At 40.9% G+C, this 16,041-nt stretch overlaps 1 protein-coding gene across 19 annotated transcripts in view; it reads right to left on the bottom strand.

Annotated features, from left to right (window-relative positions):
* The window catches only part of LOC125903859 (neurexin-1a), a 403,149-nt gene that overhangs the window by 87,964 nt on the left and 299,144 nt on the right, over positions 1-16,041 (bottom strand). For all 19 annotated transcript variants that reach the window (XM_049601023.1, XM_049601022.1, XM_049601027.1 and 16 more), the window contains one exon: positions 9,756-9,937. In XM_049601023.1, the coding sequence (XP_049456980.1) occupies positions 9,756-9,937 (182 nt within the window). The remainder of the gene's footprint in view (positions 1-9,755; positions 9,938-16,041) is intronic.

Genomic DNA, 16,041 nt, shown 5'->3' with positions numbered 1-16,041 from the left:
ATTAAGTTGACCAGAACAAGGCGAGCCGACTGTTTAATATTTCATGCAGCCCCACACAAAGCGCTGTGGAAGCCATCAACAACAGGGCACCAACAACAATTATGAAATAATTAGCTGAGAAGCACCCTGGAAGATTTTTCTTTGCCTGGGATATGTGTAAGTAATTCTATAAGTAAGTAATTTCAGACTTGGCCTGGTCCAAATTGAGTTTTTGCTCGACCCCTGTAAACACCAGCAGGTGAACTTGGCACACAGTGTACTGGTATGTGGGGTAGTAAATGCAAAAGTAGAGACAAGCATGAATGTAGGCATTGTCCAAAATCCTAACGGGCTCTTCAGGAAATATATTCCATTCAATGTTAAAGTCAAACTGAAATTATAACTCATTTTCTAAAAAGGATAAAACCACTTTTGGACATTACTGTAACTTTGAGAACAGGTTCTTAGCTTCGAACCTCTGGGTGTCCATTTCTTACGGGAACTGTTAATTGACATCTTTTGTTGCTTTCTAGTTCACTTTATTTCACTGTTCACTATATTTCGCACAGAAGCAGGCAAGCGAGGCCAAAACGTGGGAGCTAGTTAGCCTAGCTTGCTAATGCTAGCACCATTACCCACTAGATGTTACTTCTCGCTCATTATGTTTTTAGTCAAGCTAACATCAGCTGTCTTTTTGTGATGGGTCCTGGGGTCTCATTTATAAACATTGCGTATGCACAAAACGCGGCCTGAACGTGGCGTACGCCATTTCCCATGCAAAAGTTGTGCTCTATAAAAGCAGACTTGATGGGAGAAACTTTGACTCATGCTTATGAACATTTTGGAGATGGGAAATTGGTGACACAGATGGTGAGGTGGAAGCCTGATTGTAGAAATGGTTAAATATTGGTGCACGCCATTTTTGACTTTTGTCTATATGTACATTTCTAGTATGGATGCTATGCATTGTTTTTCAAACGAGACCCCGGATCTGGTGATGGCAATAGGTCGTCAAAGTAGTATGAGTAGGCGTGTAATCTCAGTAATCAATCCAGTTACCAGAATCTACAGTGTCAGTCAAAATCTAAAACTGCTGTCCCTTGGAGGGCACTAGTGTAAGGGGCGTTGTGTTTACACTTTGGCAAAAAGTGTAAACAAAATTTCAAATGTTCTTTACTCTAAATTTGAAATACAGCCAAAAAGTACACAAGTCAATACAAACACAAAGGACATATATGCCAATTTCTTAGCAGAAAATAATTTCAAATTTTGCATAACTATTAAGCATGTTTATCCTTGTATGTGTGTATTGAAACGCAACATAAAAAAAATGTCTTGTATTCGAGAAATATTGAGGAAAAAGTGACAAAATAATGTCAGAGATTCTAGAGAAAATGTGCTCCATATGCATTAGCTGGAAGAGACTCTGTACTTCAGCTCACTGCAATGGAGCGAGAAAGAGTGAGACTATTTTTATCCCACCCTGAGGGCTGGGGCAGCTGTGTCAAAAGTCAACAACTATGGTGACTCCATGCTGCGACGCTCCACTCCCAAATGCACACAAACCCACTCTCTCTTCTGCAATCATACCCACATACCGGTATGCATACTGAGATTTGATTTTTAATATCTGAAATTAACGTAAGACCACATACAGTTAAAGAATGCTTAAAACGTGAATGGTGGAAAAATATAATGAGGCTGACTTATTTACAGGAACACGTCCAACTAGGATATAGGGGGAAGGCTGAGCTAATACAAACTAAATTCATGCTCTGAACTATAACAACAAATAGAATGTCAATGCTCTTAACCTTGTAACCCAGAAGAAAAGCGAACATGCCTGACAGTGTAACATTGACGATGAAATCTAATTTACCCCATGTTAGCCATGGCAATATTGCTCTGTATGAGGCAAGCCCATAATGTATTGATGTACAGCTTTGAGAATGACAAGCTATACTCACTGTGATTTGTTACACTAATAAAAGTGAAGACACATTATTGTCCTGCCCTCTCAAATACACATACACACACATCTTCCCCGCTCTCACTCACACACACAAACACACACTCATTCCTCTTCATGGACCACTTGGCTTTGTAGTGGCAAAGAGCTTGAACAAATTGAGAAATGATTGGAATTGAAAGATGAGTAATGGTGATTCTAGCGCTGTCCCTTCTCAATATGGAGATGATGAGATTTGATTCTTTGAGGTCAGGTACATCATCCGAGCCGAGTGGCTGCCCTGTCTATGACTCAAAGAGATAGGAGGCCATTCACTCTCACATACAAGCCTTTTGCCATAATCAGTCACCGCTGACATAAAATCAATGCTATATTTACCAGAGCCATATTATTACTACTACTCATTGCCACTTTAACAATTACAGCTCAAATTCTGTTATGTTAACCATATGAAGAGAACAAGAATGCGTTAAGGACCATCATCTTGTTTCTGTCTCCTCCCCGTTCATGTTTGTGTGACTGAATCAACACTGAGGGACTAAATGAGGTCAATGATGCTCCCCCATCCATGCCTTTCACTGCTATCTCCTCATCATGGTCAGCTATTAACTCACCATTACAGTGCCATTAGCCTAGCTTTGCCACATACTGAACTGCAAACTGCCAAACATACTGACAAGCAAATGGCAGTTCTGGTTTCACTGACACTCACTGAAACGAGGGGGAAGCAGCGGAAGAGGGAAATGGCATCTGGTTGTGAATTCAAATGTGGCGGAGCTGGCTAGAGTGCAGAGGTTTGTTAATATGCATGCAGCTATGATTACTAGTATTCCCTCTCTGATTAATTGATCTCACAAAAGGACTATGTGGAGGTGGGGATTTATTTTCGTTACAATTCTTCACAAATGAAAGACTTGAACAAAACTTGAAAAACAAAAGTGCTCAAACAGGAGAAAAAAAATGCACTTGAGCACCTCCCAATCCATGGCAGTCTACTTATGATCCTCAAATTACATGCACTGTTGCTCTTGGACCTTTTGACAAAAGTAGAGAGGGTTGGCAGCTCCCGGCTGTCTTAGGTTATCGTCCCAGTGAGCCGAGGAAACTACAGAAGTAAGAGTGACTTGTGTCAGCACAAACCATGGAAAGTCAAATCACTTGTGAGATGGATGTGTTTACTCCTACCCTCTGTTCGTTAGAGCGTGACAGTTCAATGATGAATAATGTCATGGGGAACAAGTGTGTGTGTTTGGACATTGTTTCCTTAAAGGTCCAGTGTGTAGGATTTAGAGGGATACATTGGCAGAAATGTACAATATTCATAACTATGTTTTCATTAGTGTATAATTACCTGAAACTAAGAATTGTTGTGTTTTTATAGCCTTAAAATGAGCCATTTATGTATCTAAATACAGAGCAGGTCCTCCTCAACAGAGCTCTCCATGTTGATCTGCAGTAGCCAAGAACGGACTAACCAAACAAGGCCATTGACATTTTTGCATCGGCCACCATGGTTCCTCTAAACCCTGTCACTGTTAGATGCCACTAATCCCACACACTAGACCTTAAATGCCCAAGTGCCCCATCTTATCTTCCTTCATTAGGCCTTACATGATGTACGTAAAGTTGCAAAGGAGCAGTGTGTAGCTGTACTTCTGTAACTTTCAAAATCTGTAACATTTCTTTAGTTTGAATCCTTCAGTTCTCTAACTTTTCACCATTGTGCTGGAGGATCTCTGCTCGGTCTGGCTTTTATTTTCTCCAGCTGGCCTCCAATAATCGTTTTTTTCCGCACAGGAGTGAAGTTTGAGCAAATTCAACAGAGGGGCGATATTGCAATTCTAAATTGGAAATACCATGCTCTTTTTAGTTTTGAATCTGCTTGAAATGCATATCATCACCATAGCACTTAATCTCCCAGTCCTATACTGGGATTGTAACCATAGCAACAGCTGATAAAATACTGTGGAGAAAAAGTGGGTTTCACAAATTGAGGTGACAACTGTTCAAACACAACAATAACACCCGACACAAAAAATATATAATTAATGTTCATCTTAAGATGTAATCAAACATTTAATCAGAGTTTAACTTCATACATTTTTAGCTGCATTTCTTTTCCATTAATCATAGATCTGAGCATGAATGTATTTCATTGATAATATGGTATCAGTCAGCTAATTCACAGGTCTGCTAATGACCGATTGATGTGCCTTGTCGAAGCACGCAACACAGGAAAGCTGTATACCACTAATTCCTCGGGGTATTGCATGCAGGTCTGTTCTATGTCTGCCTGCAGAGCGAGCATGAGAGGTAATTACTGGGTCTGAAACCTTAACAGGAGCAGTGGATGAGAGCAAGATCCCTTCCCTGGGCAGGTGTTTTAATAGGAGTATGGGGGATAGCGTGACACTGGTTCTCTCCTGATACCTGCAGCACCTCTCCCAGGTAACAATCTCACCTGTTGCATCAAATCAGACTGTACAGCATTCCCTTAATGAAGCGTGCGACTGTGCATAATCATAACTCCAACAGGAAGATGAACTGCAAAAACACATAAAAGTTGACATTTTTCGTACTTGGAAATGGAGACACTCAGACAGTGGGCACGGTAGTCTCTCTTCTCAAGCCATTTTACATGATTAATAGGGTAGAGAACAGGAGTTGAAACTGCAATTAAAGGTGTCTTCCATCAGAAGAAGAAACCCCTTTCTAGTAGTCAGCTAAAGGAGGACCGAGGGGAGCAATGCTCCACCAGAGAAGTCATTATTTCTCCACCATCCCCTCCGCTCTATGGAATACATTAACTTCACAGTGTCGCTGTCTTAGCCAGAGTGCCTTCATTGCTTGTTTTTTTTTTTTGTTTTTTTTTTTAAGGGATGCATGCAATTAGAAGAAGGGAAAGAAGAAAGTGCCTGGAAAAGTCCCCAACCCCCACACAGAGATTGAGTACCAGCACAAAACAAGCTCAGTGGGCCCCTCGGGGCCCTGCCTGAGACTGAGGAGAGCCTCTGATACTCACTGTCACCGCTGCTCATTGACAACAAAAAAGGAAGAAAACAACTGCAAAGCCTCAATTTCTCTGAGTAAATGGCTTCCTAAAAATGTACAGATGGATTTCCAATAACAGGCACCCGTCCTTGTTTGTGCAGGGAAATAAATGATACTTCCTTTGTGGGGGATAAAATACCTTAACGGCATCAAAGCAAAATCCACTTGTACTTTAATATTCTGTGGTGAAATTATACAAACATTGCACAGTAAAACGTATTAGCATGTTTAACAGGGAAGGTACCGCACACCCACATCGTATAAACTTTGTTCCAATTCTTCTTCTGTATGGATTACTGTGCTGCAAACACCAAGGATCATTACATCCATAATTCCCTGTTTTGCATAATGTCATTGTGAATATTTCCCTGGATTTGACTTTCAGCTACAGTGCAATTAATTATATATAGATTACTGAGATATTTTGCCAGGGCATACTATCTTGCACAGACAAGTCTTATATCCACCTGGGATATGTGTCCAAGTAGCCTCATGAATATGCTTCACCTTCGAAAAAGTAATAGGGATTGTGGAGAATCCTCATAATTGGAGACACGGCAGAGGAATTATTATGAATCCAGTCCTCCTTCCATGTGCGCTACAGTAATGAGCCTGAGGAAAGTGATTGTCATACATTTGATGGTTCACTGACTTCATAGTCATTGTCTTTATCTGCGATAGAAAGGAGAGGCGGGGGAAGGATCGCAATTCCTTTGAGGTGCATTTAAATCATAGTCTCCACATATTACTCAGAAAATTCCCTCTTGAGAGTGTGAGCTGAGATGGCGTCCTTCAAGCCCCGCTGGGTTTCCTGTCATCATGAAATGGGAGCAGGAGATTAGGAGGGTGAGGGATGTAGAGGATGGAAAAGGAGGGGGGGTAAATACTGAAATCTGGTCTAATCCCATCTCATACAGCTGAAGATACACTCCTCCTAAGACATTTCTGCTCACAGCTGAGGTAACTGGAAGGAATGGGGGGGACCACTGGGAATCAGACTTGTGATAGATTGTTTGGAAAGTGTGCCTCAAAATTGGTTGATACATATTCAACAATGGCATCAACAGCTTGTCATTCTTTAAATGCTTATGCTAATTTTACTTTAGAAAATAAAACAATTTGCCCAAGGTGAGTGAAACGAACCAACTCCCGATACAATATTAAAGAAAAATGGGCCACAGAGTCATTATATGTAATTTTATTTCACATTACAGTGTGAACCACCCAGGCTACAGTTCAACCAGATAAGGTTTTTGCAGGTGACTAGCTGAGTGCTGCTATTCTTGCATACGAAACACATCAAAGCGGCAATTTTGCACAGCTCATTGTGTTTAATGGAGTGCTGTAAAACACGTCCTTTCCAGTGTAATTAATGAGGAGAAGACAGAAGCATGAAGCACATATCTAGAGGGTTTGTATCATAAGAATTCCAATTTCATAATACATTGTGATTTAATTTTCTGCTATTCTTCCATTTGGCTGCAGCTCAAAGCTTAGAAAATATTCCTTATGACAATTAAATGTTATAATCAATTATACTTTGTTGAAATACAACAAGTCTTATAATACACTTTAAACAAAACAAAATTTTATCAGTCATTTGAGCCTTTTAAAAACATATGATAGAATTTTGATGTCAAGTTTTATTTTTAACATTTGGCAAAAGACTGTTGCAACTTTATGACACACAAAATAAAAATCTTGTTATGCACTACATCCTGTGTTATTTGTGTAATCAACAGCCTTGTTGCTCATCTTAAGTAACTAGATGAACAAACATCAAGAGCATGACCTTCGTGCCCGTGTTCATGCTTCTCTTCTGCGTCTCCTCTCACGCTTCTCTCATTTTCTAATGAAATGCAACATTTCACAAAGCCGCCAGATTAATGTGCAGAAATAAATAAATAAGAGGAAGCATTCAGAGTGACTGCTGATGCGAGAGGAGAGGGGATTCTCACAACCCACTGCCCCTGCTGTAAGAACATGCCTTATCAACATTTTCCCCCTGTAAAATGTCAATGGAATGCTGCACATTTCATCAACAAGGCTACGCTTGCATCTGCTTTAAGCTGCATGATCTCTCTGCCTTGTTAAACCACGTGCGTCTCCCCCTTCTCACCTCTCCTGTCTGTGCAGCTCAGGACTCTAACCTCTAACATTCATCACTAGTCCATGGTGAACCTAAAACCTGGCATACAGCCTGAGACTGTCTCCTAGGAGATGTTTACACTGTGCAGACTTCTCTTTGTGTATTGTGTAGACACAGAAATATGGCAATGTATGGCTGAAATCTCTTTCAAGGTGTTTACATGCTACAGCTCCAGTCTGCACTGCCTAGCTACACACCCCATTATTTCTAGTTCGAGTTTCGAGTTCACCTTTCCCTCTGGTCACAAGGGCCTGAATGAGAATTAACTACATGATATTTAAATGAAATGCAAAAGCGTGTGAATTGTTCAGCAATAAGTTAGCAAGTGTGCGTGATGTACAAGCAAGTGAGCAAATTTGTATGTATATTAATTCAGTGCAGCACCGGGATGAGCTACCTAGCAAAGCCCTGTTGTGCCATTTAATTTAAAAAGGCGCCCTGTCTATGCAAATCGTCGGAGAGGACATTTTTCATCACTCACATGAAAATAGTGTATAAAGGAAATCTTGCCTGTTTTATCCCTGTTCAGGTGTTTCGTGCAGGTGGACGGCAGCCCAGAAAACTGCAGAACGCACAAGGATCTTAGCGGAGCATTTGCACATCTGAGAGAGCACATCTGTCCTTTTACACCCATATTCCAATTTATGTTCTTTTGAACATCTTGTTGGTGTCCCTGCGTGGCATTTATTGATGAATGGTGTGCATGAAAAAGGTTATATCCTTTTAAATTGGCCAGATACTCCTGGATTAAAACTCAGGGCTAAAAATCACTTGGCCCTGTGGCTTTGGGAGAAAAAAAAACATGGCAGTAAAAGCAAATCCACACAGAGCGAGTACAGAGGTGTCTCATAGGAACAACATCACGGCTGCTCTGTGTCCTGAGGACAGGCCTTCTTATGTCAGTGTGTGCTTACTGTATGTGTAAATATCAGTGTGTGGGCAGCTGGGGTTGAGGCGGACTTCAAGTCCAATTTAATGTATGAAAGTGTGTGTTGATCCGTGGCTTTCCTGTGGTGTGTAGGTGCAATGTTCATGTCAGCTCCTGGCCAGCATCAGTGTTGTCATGTGCGGGGACTTATTTTTAGTGTGTGTGTTTCTGTGTGTGTGTGTGTGTGTGTGTGTGTGTGTGTGTGTGTGTGCGCGCGTGTTTGTGTGTGTGTTTGTGTGTATGTGTGTGTTTTGGTCTGGTCCTTAATTTGGCGTTTTGTTCATCAGATGTCCATCCTGTCTGTCCTGCCAGTACTTTCTCAGGGGCAGGTCATTTGTTTTTGTCACCTTACCTCCACATGTCAGTAGTGGGTTTGTTGCTGCTCTGTGTGCAGAGAGGACTTTGTTGGATTCCAGGAAAACATTTACAGGCAAACAGCCATCATGCAGTTTAAAAAAAACAGTGTAAATTCTGAATTACTCTCTGCTGGACACTTCTCCATGAAGTCTATTTTTAGCTGGTTCTGAACTATTTAAAGTTTGGAGATATGCCATTTTATGTTATTTTCTGCACCATTAACTTGCCTTGGCCGGCTGTGTTTAGCAGCTCCTCTCAAATTTTAGATAAAGTGAAGGCATGCAGTCACGTCAGGATACCTATATAGGAAACAATGTTTATCCTTCAAATGTACCATATCTTTTATATTTTCACTACAACAGACTACAAACACTTAAACTGTTATTGTTTTCCCTCAATAATTATTTAGAAAGGTAGAATTATATTTCCACTGTGTTTCACTCTGGCCACGAGGGGGGCACTTTCTCCACAGCACTGGCCCTCCAGTGCTAATGAGTGTTATTGTCAGTAAGTGGGTGATAGCGGGAGGAAGGTCATGTGGGAACCAGCAAAATTATGTCCAGGTCGGAGATGCACTGTATGGAACCAGCCCTTATTGCTGCACCATATCCCTTAGTTCCTGCGGCACACACACTTTCGCACACATACAGTGGCCTTAACACTAAGACCAGAGGAGGTGAGAATGGGCTCCTTCTTACCACACACAACATAAACGTACTGATGGCCATGAAGGTTGTGCTGTACATTAAATTATGACTTCTACCTTCTTTTATGGTTACAGAGTTCAACACAATTACCGATAAAGCTCTGAAAACTTGACTTCACATCTCAGGTATTGCTCTATAATATTAAATATTCATGATTATTTAAGCGAAAACCAAAGTTGCAAAAATAGTTTTTTTCTGTTAAGTATTCGAAACTGAAAAACTGTTTAAAAAAAAAAAAAACAGACAGTGTGAGTTTCGTTTGATCATTTTTGATTGACAGTAACCAAACAACCCACCAACTGTCATCTATTTTTGATTGAAATGTTGCCAAATCCTGATTGGTAAACGGAAGCTAAGTGACATCATCATTTTCCAACTGAGCTCTGCCCACTTAAATCAGTGGGAAAAGCCACAAAAATAGAAACACAGATATGTGGAACTAAAACCATTCTGACTTGGCAGGAAATAATGTAGGATCCCATGACTCATAGTGAGAGGCTGATTGAGCGAATATGTTTTATTAGGTTTATCCCCATGTGCTGCATGTACAGTGTACTGCGTGCAATTTAGTGTACCGCACTTGAAAGCAAACTAATAAACAGGTTCTTGACTTACGATGTGGAGCTTCAAGAAGTCTCCAAGACCAGAGGAGCTATCCACCCTCACCAGGACAGCATCCTTCAGGTGTGTGCTGAAGCCAATGGCTAGCCGGTCTGCCCTCGTGCTGGGACGGTCATTTGGCGGCCACGTGTATGTGATCAGTCCACCATCTCGCCCAAATATGTATGTTGTTCCCGCTGGAGAAAAACAAAAAGAGAGAGAATAAATACAAGGTGTTAATAGTGTATTCCCCCTTAGAGCCGTGTACCTCTGACTGTCAACACAAACATATTATTAACACAGCAAAGTCGGCATCGATGCTGTGTGTACAGAGCACCGGCAGCCTGAAGTGTTTCGTTGTGCTGAGTAATGACTTTGCAAAGCGCTGAGCAACATATCACTCTTGAACAGCTCTCAGCCCCTTCTGAGGGTTTAAGTACACTCATGTCAATTCATGAGAAGGGGAAAATTCAGCGGAAATGAGGGAGGCAGGTACTGTTGCTGCTTTCCTCATAATGCTGCACAATTACTCAGTTTTACTGCCACTGCCTGCTTCACCTCCAGAGGGAAGAGATACAAGTGAATGTTAGCAAATTTGCCGTCTTGTCCCCGGTGCCCAGGTAACCAGCATGCCAAACGGGCACCTCCACCATCTCTCGCGCTTCATTAGCAGCCTCAAAGGCAGACGCAGCCGGCAGCATTATTGACTGACTGGTCCAATTATGCCCTCTTTGTGACCTCCAAACCAGCTACTTCCTGTCTCGCTGCATTAGCTCGTTGTCTTTAGCAGCCATATGAAAGGTTTGAAAACGACCTGGTAGATGGAAGAGTGGTTCTCATTACGTAGCTATTCAGTGAGAGAGAGCCTTGTGGCATTATGCCAGTGACCTAGTCAAACTGATGGTTGGAAATAAGTCTGTCTCGACTAATGAAGGAAGTGGTCTATTACAAGTAGGAGCATGTTCATGTATAAAGGCACAGTCTCAGGTTTTGATGCTTCCCAACCACCCAGCGCTTCACAATTTCAGAGTTGTCAGGGTTGTCTCAATCATATAAGTGCCTATTTCTTCCCAATTAGAAACCTTCATTAGGATAGTGTTTCAATTCATTTCTGCCAGGACATAGAAAAGTAGGCTCGCGGAAGAAAGTGTGTATGTGTGTGTGATTGTGAATGAATGAGTATGTGATTGGGAAATAAATGCCTGTGAGAAAGCCTGAAAATGAATGCAGCTGTCAGATTAGCATAAAAACAGCTATCTTCATGAAAAATTAGACAAGGAGCTCTGCTAGTGTGTTGTGCATTTACATGTGTGTGTGTATGTGTGTGTGTGTGTGTGTGTGAAGGAAAAATGGAGAGAAAGAGCATAGAGAGAGTGTGTTAATATTCATAGGGGCATGGAGTTAAACAGCCTTAGCCTGAACAATAGATTATAAATCATTCTGACTGTAATTCCAATATTTTCTTGTAAACCAGTTCACGAGGATATAAAACTATCGATATATTTTGCATTTATTTATATATTTCTGTTGTTTTCCCTCCCTCTGGCTTTTCTTTGCAGTGCAGTGATTAAAGCGCGTCACTCTACTCTCAAGTTCCTTTTCCAATTTCACTCCCTCATTTGAGTCAATACACACTGTCGACCATTAGCTAAAAAGAATTGCATCATTAATTAACAATAATGTGATTAACAAATGATGTTGTGACATAGGGATCTATGGCGGGATTTATTGTTTTCATAAAGCATAACTTGCGTTTGTAAAACGTAATGAAATAACACTGTAAGCATTCGTGTTTGCCTAATGGATAAAGCGCTGTGATGCTTGATGACTCCTACAAAGGAAAAGACATTATGTGTAATATATTTGCGAGGCAGGAATCATTTCTTTTTCATGAAGTCTGCCGGCTACCGCTGAAAACCCTCCTTGTTCCACTAATGCATATCTGATGTTGGCCCCCTTCGCAGAGCAATCTCCAATTCATGTAGCTCGCGCCGGACTGTTGTGACTGTCTCCGAGTTTCCCCCCAAGCCACCAAACACTTGCTCCATGCTCCAGCTTATTATAATTAAGCTCTTTTAAACCATGTCAGTGTTGGAACTCAGTGGGCCCTTAAGCGTCCATTTCCCCCTCTGTCTATTCATACGATTTGACACCCACTTTATCCCACTGACAGCTTATTTACTGTTGGTGACCTCCAAAAAAAAAAAAAAAAAAAAACCTTCAAAAAATTACTATATTATACAGATTGCTCATTTCAGTGGGTTGCAGTGCTGGTGACACCCTTAAGCTGAATGGATAAACAGCAAGACCCTCATGTCAAGGCACCAAAGGTCAACTCAACTAATCACTCTTTGACATGTAGATTATATAAATGGCTCCAAAGAAGATTCGGGGGGTGAAGATAATAACGTTGCCTATATGTGGTAAAGCAGTCTGAAATCCATACAAGCATGAAAGACTAGTGAAAGACTCCTTGAGGGACTGTTCAGGATTAAGATACATGGAGAAACATGGCTAATGCACACCTACACAGTTGTGCAGTGGCATGAAATCAGCAGACACGTGCCTGTGTAACTCCAGTGGTGGGAGTAATTATGCACTGGCTCCATATTTGTTATTTGTGTGCTCTCCCGGGACACTGGGCCCTGATATGGATCTGTTGTAGTCATTAGATACAGTGGTGTCCTGGAAATACTTGGCTGTTTGTTGTCTCTTTAATTTGACAAGAGTTTCAGTTTATTCTCTATTCACCCGCTGTATAATAATAAGAAAAAAATGAAATGAAAACAAGATCAAGGTACAATGAGGGGAGTTTGACATGCAAAGTGCAGCACAAGACCTACAAAACAGAATGTAATTAAGATTTTCTCGCTTCACGTATCCCCACATGCATTTGTATCTCTGACATTCATATGCATTTCCCCAGAGAGGCCACAGTGCAGAAAGCAAGAGGCAGTGTGTTTAGCGCAGGTATCGGTAGGTCTTACTCAAGACTATTACAGACCTCCGAGATGAACTCCTCAACCACAAGCCTCCCCCTGTTAAAGGATAATGAATTAATCTGTCCTCATGTTGGACTACATTGAGAGCTGGCTGCACTCTGCTGTGTCAGTTAACATCAAAGAAGATAAACATTGGCAGATCAAACACTCTGCTTTCATTAAAAATGTAGCACCATCCCAGGAGTTCTCCTGCGTTTGGCCAAAGAGGTGTGTGGGATAGTAGACTGCAGGAAAGCAAGCATGGCCTGTGTGTTGGAGCCCTCTTGGCACAGACTTCTGACTGTCCATTTCTGCTGGAACGGAGTAAGAAGCATATAGCAAACTGGCCTCTGAGCACTGTATGTTAAATAAACTGAGCAGTGCCACATGAAGAGGCGGATAGGTGTGAGTAAAGGAAAGTGCACTGGCTCTGTGCCCTGGTGTAGCAGTTGTGGGATGGTTAGGATGCAGGCAGTCTGTTTGACTACCCAGCTCGGCTAAGGTCAGGCCCACAGACCGTCTTTCCTCTGACCTCCAACACGGCCATCATAACGAGCCTCATATTACCAGTTCTGCCGAGAAACTGGGGAGGAATCCAATCATAATTACATAGTTGTGATGGAAATATGAAAAGGAGAGATGACATTATGGATCTGCTTTCTGTCAGCACCTAGCACTTGCGTTTCTCTCATTTTGCTGCCAAGGATTCCCGTAATGACTGGTGTGCAAAAATAGATTACCCGAGAGGAGGCATATAGTGTGGCTTTTCCAGATTCATTTATTTTCACATCTTTTTTATGCATCTCTTGAATTTGAATCTAAAGTAAGATAAATAACCTGTTTTATTCATCTTATCTTACATATATACATAAACAAGCTGTTTTCCCGGTTTACTTTTAACTCATACTGTATATAATTATTCCAGTGAAAACGAGTTTAATGAGGATAACATCTATTAGACCTGTGAAGCACTTAAACTGCTTTGTGACTGGGAAAGAAATAAGTAGGTGAGCACTTACATGAATTGCTACACGCTGTTCATCAACCGGACCATTCAAAGGGACCAAATTATTTTAAGGATAACATCATTTGGGTTTATCTTTGGTCTGCGGCCCCCCCGGGAGGAGTACAATTAAAAGAAGCTTAATGATGTCTATTGGATTACAATTTCAGTTTCCAGAGAAATCATTACCACGATTTATGAGGACACCATTGTCCAATCAAACACCATCGGTATCTGGTAAAGGAGCTATCTCCAATCAATGCTCCTGAAGATTTAGTGCCGTGGGGGGAAAACTGTGAGTCAACTTGATCAATTTTTTTCTACCGCCTGATCTACCTTTCTCACTATATTTTACCTTTTGGGACAATTAAATGGTCTAGTGGGCGAGGAGATGAGCTGGTAAATAGACTGTGGGGTTATGAGCAAAACTTGCGTCTTTTTAGCTGCATGTTCTAACTAGACTACAATTAAAAGCTGTGAATTAGAGAAACAGTCAAATAAGGGCACTGTTCACACAGCCTTAAGTGTAGAATTAAATGGTACATCACACCCCATGATCCAAAAAATGATGCCAATACAGTGATATCTTTCTGTCTATAAAATGTAGGGATTTTGTTTAAGCCACAGGATCATTCCTCCCCAGGCTTCTTTGCCAGACAGAATGTATCAAGTATTATTCAAGCATCTTGTGACATGAACCAGTAATAATGCAGGAAGGAAAAAACATGATTTGATTATTCAAATGTCAATGGATTATGTGTCTGAACTACAATGTTATTTTTTCCCTGTTAGCCAGTCTTGTAGTTATTTCAACGGGCAAAAGAATTGCAGGACAAGGGGATCTCAGCTTTCAGCTTGATGTCGAGGACCTTTCACATTTATCTTTTACCTGTGCATGCTGCGCAATACATTTTGTTTTTTAAATCATCATTGCAATGTCAACCTGCATGATAAACACATCACATCACGAAAGTCTGTGATATTGCGCTAAGGGATATTTTGAGTTCACTGAAAAGAGACGATAAAAAGAAAACTGCATTTTAAATATTAAACAATGTCATGGCATATCACATATTTTCCTCTTGTAGTCTCTAAACATTTGTTAGTGACTGACTAAGAAGGTTATATAAGAGAATCTATAGCTTTGTTTACACAGTCACGTCCAGCTACTTTCAGTCTATTTTCAAATAATCAAATAATCAATTACTCAATTAATTCAAATAATCAATATGAAATGTTACTTTGCTTTATTTTTTTAATTGAAAGGGTTTTATTACCAGCCCTTCTCAAACCTTACATACTATTTTGGACAGAAAAAAAAAAAACAGGAAAAGTATTATATTGACTGAGATCCTTCTTTGATCCTTCTTTTAGTGATACCTCAAGTATCATTGTGACATCACAACATTGCTGAGGTCCTGACAGCTTGTTTGAAGGCTCAGTTTCTGGATGTGGACTGTGTGCATTTTCCTGTGGATTTAGTGTTTGGATACCTTCACAGTATTTATATAGCACTAATACCTGCTTTATTTAAAAAAAAAAGACATGAGAATCTGACCTTTCAAAATATGGGACCTTTAAATTTACTCGTTACATTTCTGTAAAACCTATTTTGTGTTACTTTCTATCGACTGATTTGAAATTACAGTACTGATTTTCTTCTTGGCTCAGCTACAGTAGTGACTGTTCCATTATACTGTGACCATTTATTTCATACAATTTATTTCTGATTTGTTCACCACTGCTTCTGCTATAATGTGAAACATCTCCTCCGAACACCAGACAATGTTTCCTGGAAAAGACTGCGAGGACTGTACTCTCCTGTCGGTGCACGGTCGGGGCTTTGTGTTGGCGAGGTGACATTTCTGTCAGGGTTTTTCTTGTCGGTGCCAGTTTGGTGCTCTGCCGACATGCTGTGAACTTAACTGCTCCAAAGTAGGGGGACAGGAGCTGTGTTATTAAGGATCACCTGGGATTTTTGCTTGTCCTGTTCACCTTCTGATACCAGGTTCAAAGGTGTTCAGCGCACTGCAGTTGTGTGCTGTGCTACTTTCATGCCTCTACCAAGTCACGTGTCCATGAACAGATCTTACACATAGGCTTACAAAGTATTTTTGTGGATATGTAGGCCAATTTGACTTTGATGCAATTCCCTAAAGCTGGAAAAAATAGCTCTTCTTTTTTTCATTCAAAGTATAACCACATGTGGCTGCACAATGAATGAGGACCAGGCTCATGGATGCACCTCTCCCGTAGCCACACTGCCCCTGTAGTTGGCTGCTGGTTCCATTTGGCTCTTCACCTTCTGTCACTGAAC

Source organism: Epinephelus fuscoguttatus, linkage group LG16, assembly GCF_011397635.1.
Source record: "Epinephelus fuscoguttatus linkage group LG16, E.fuscoguttatus.final_Chr_v1".
Lineage (NCBI taxonomy): Eukaryota > Metazoa > Chordata > Actinopteri > Perciformes > Serranidae > Epinephelus > Epinephelus fuscoguttatus.
Note: the sequence above shows the minus strand (reverse complement) of the source record. Positions and strands in the feature narration are given on the sequence as shown.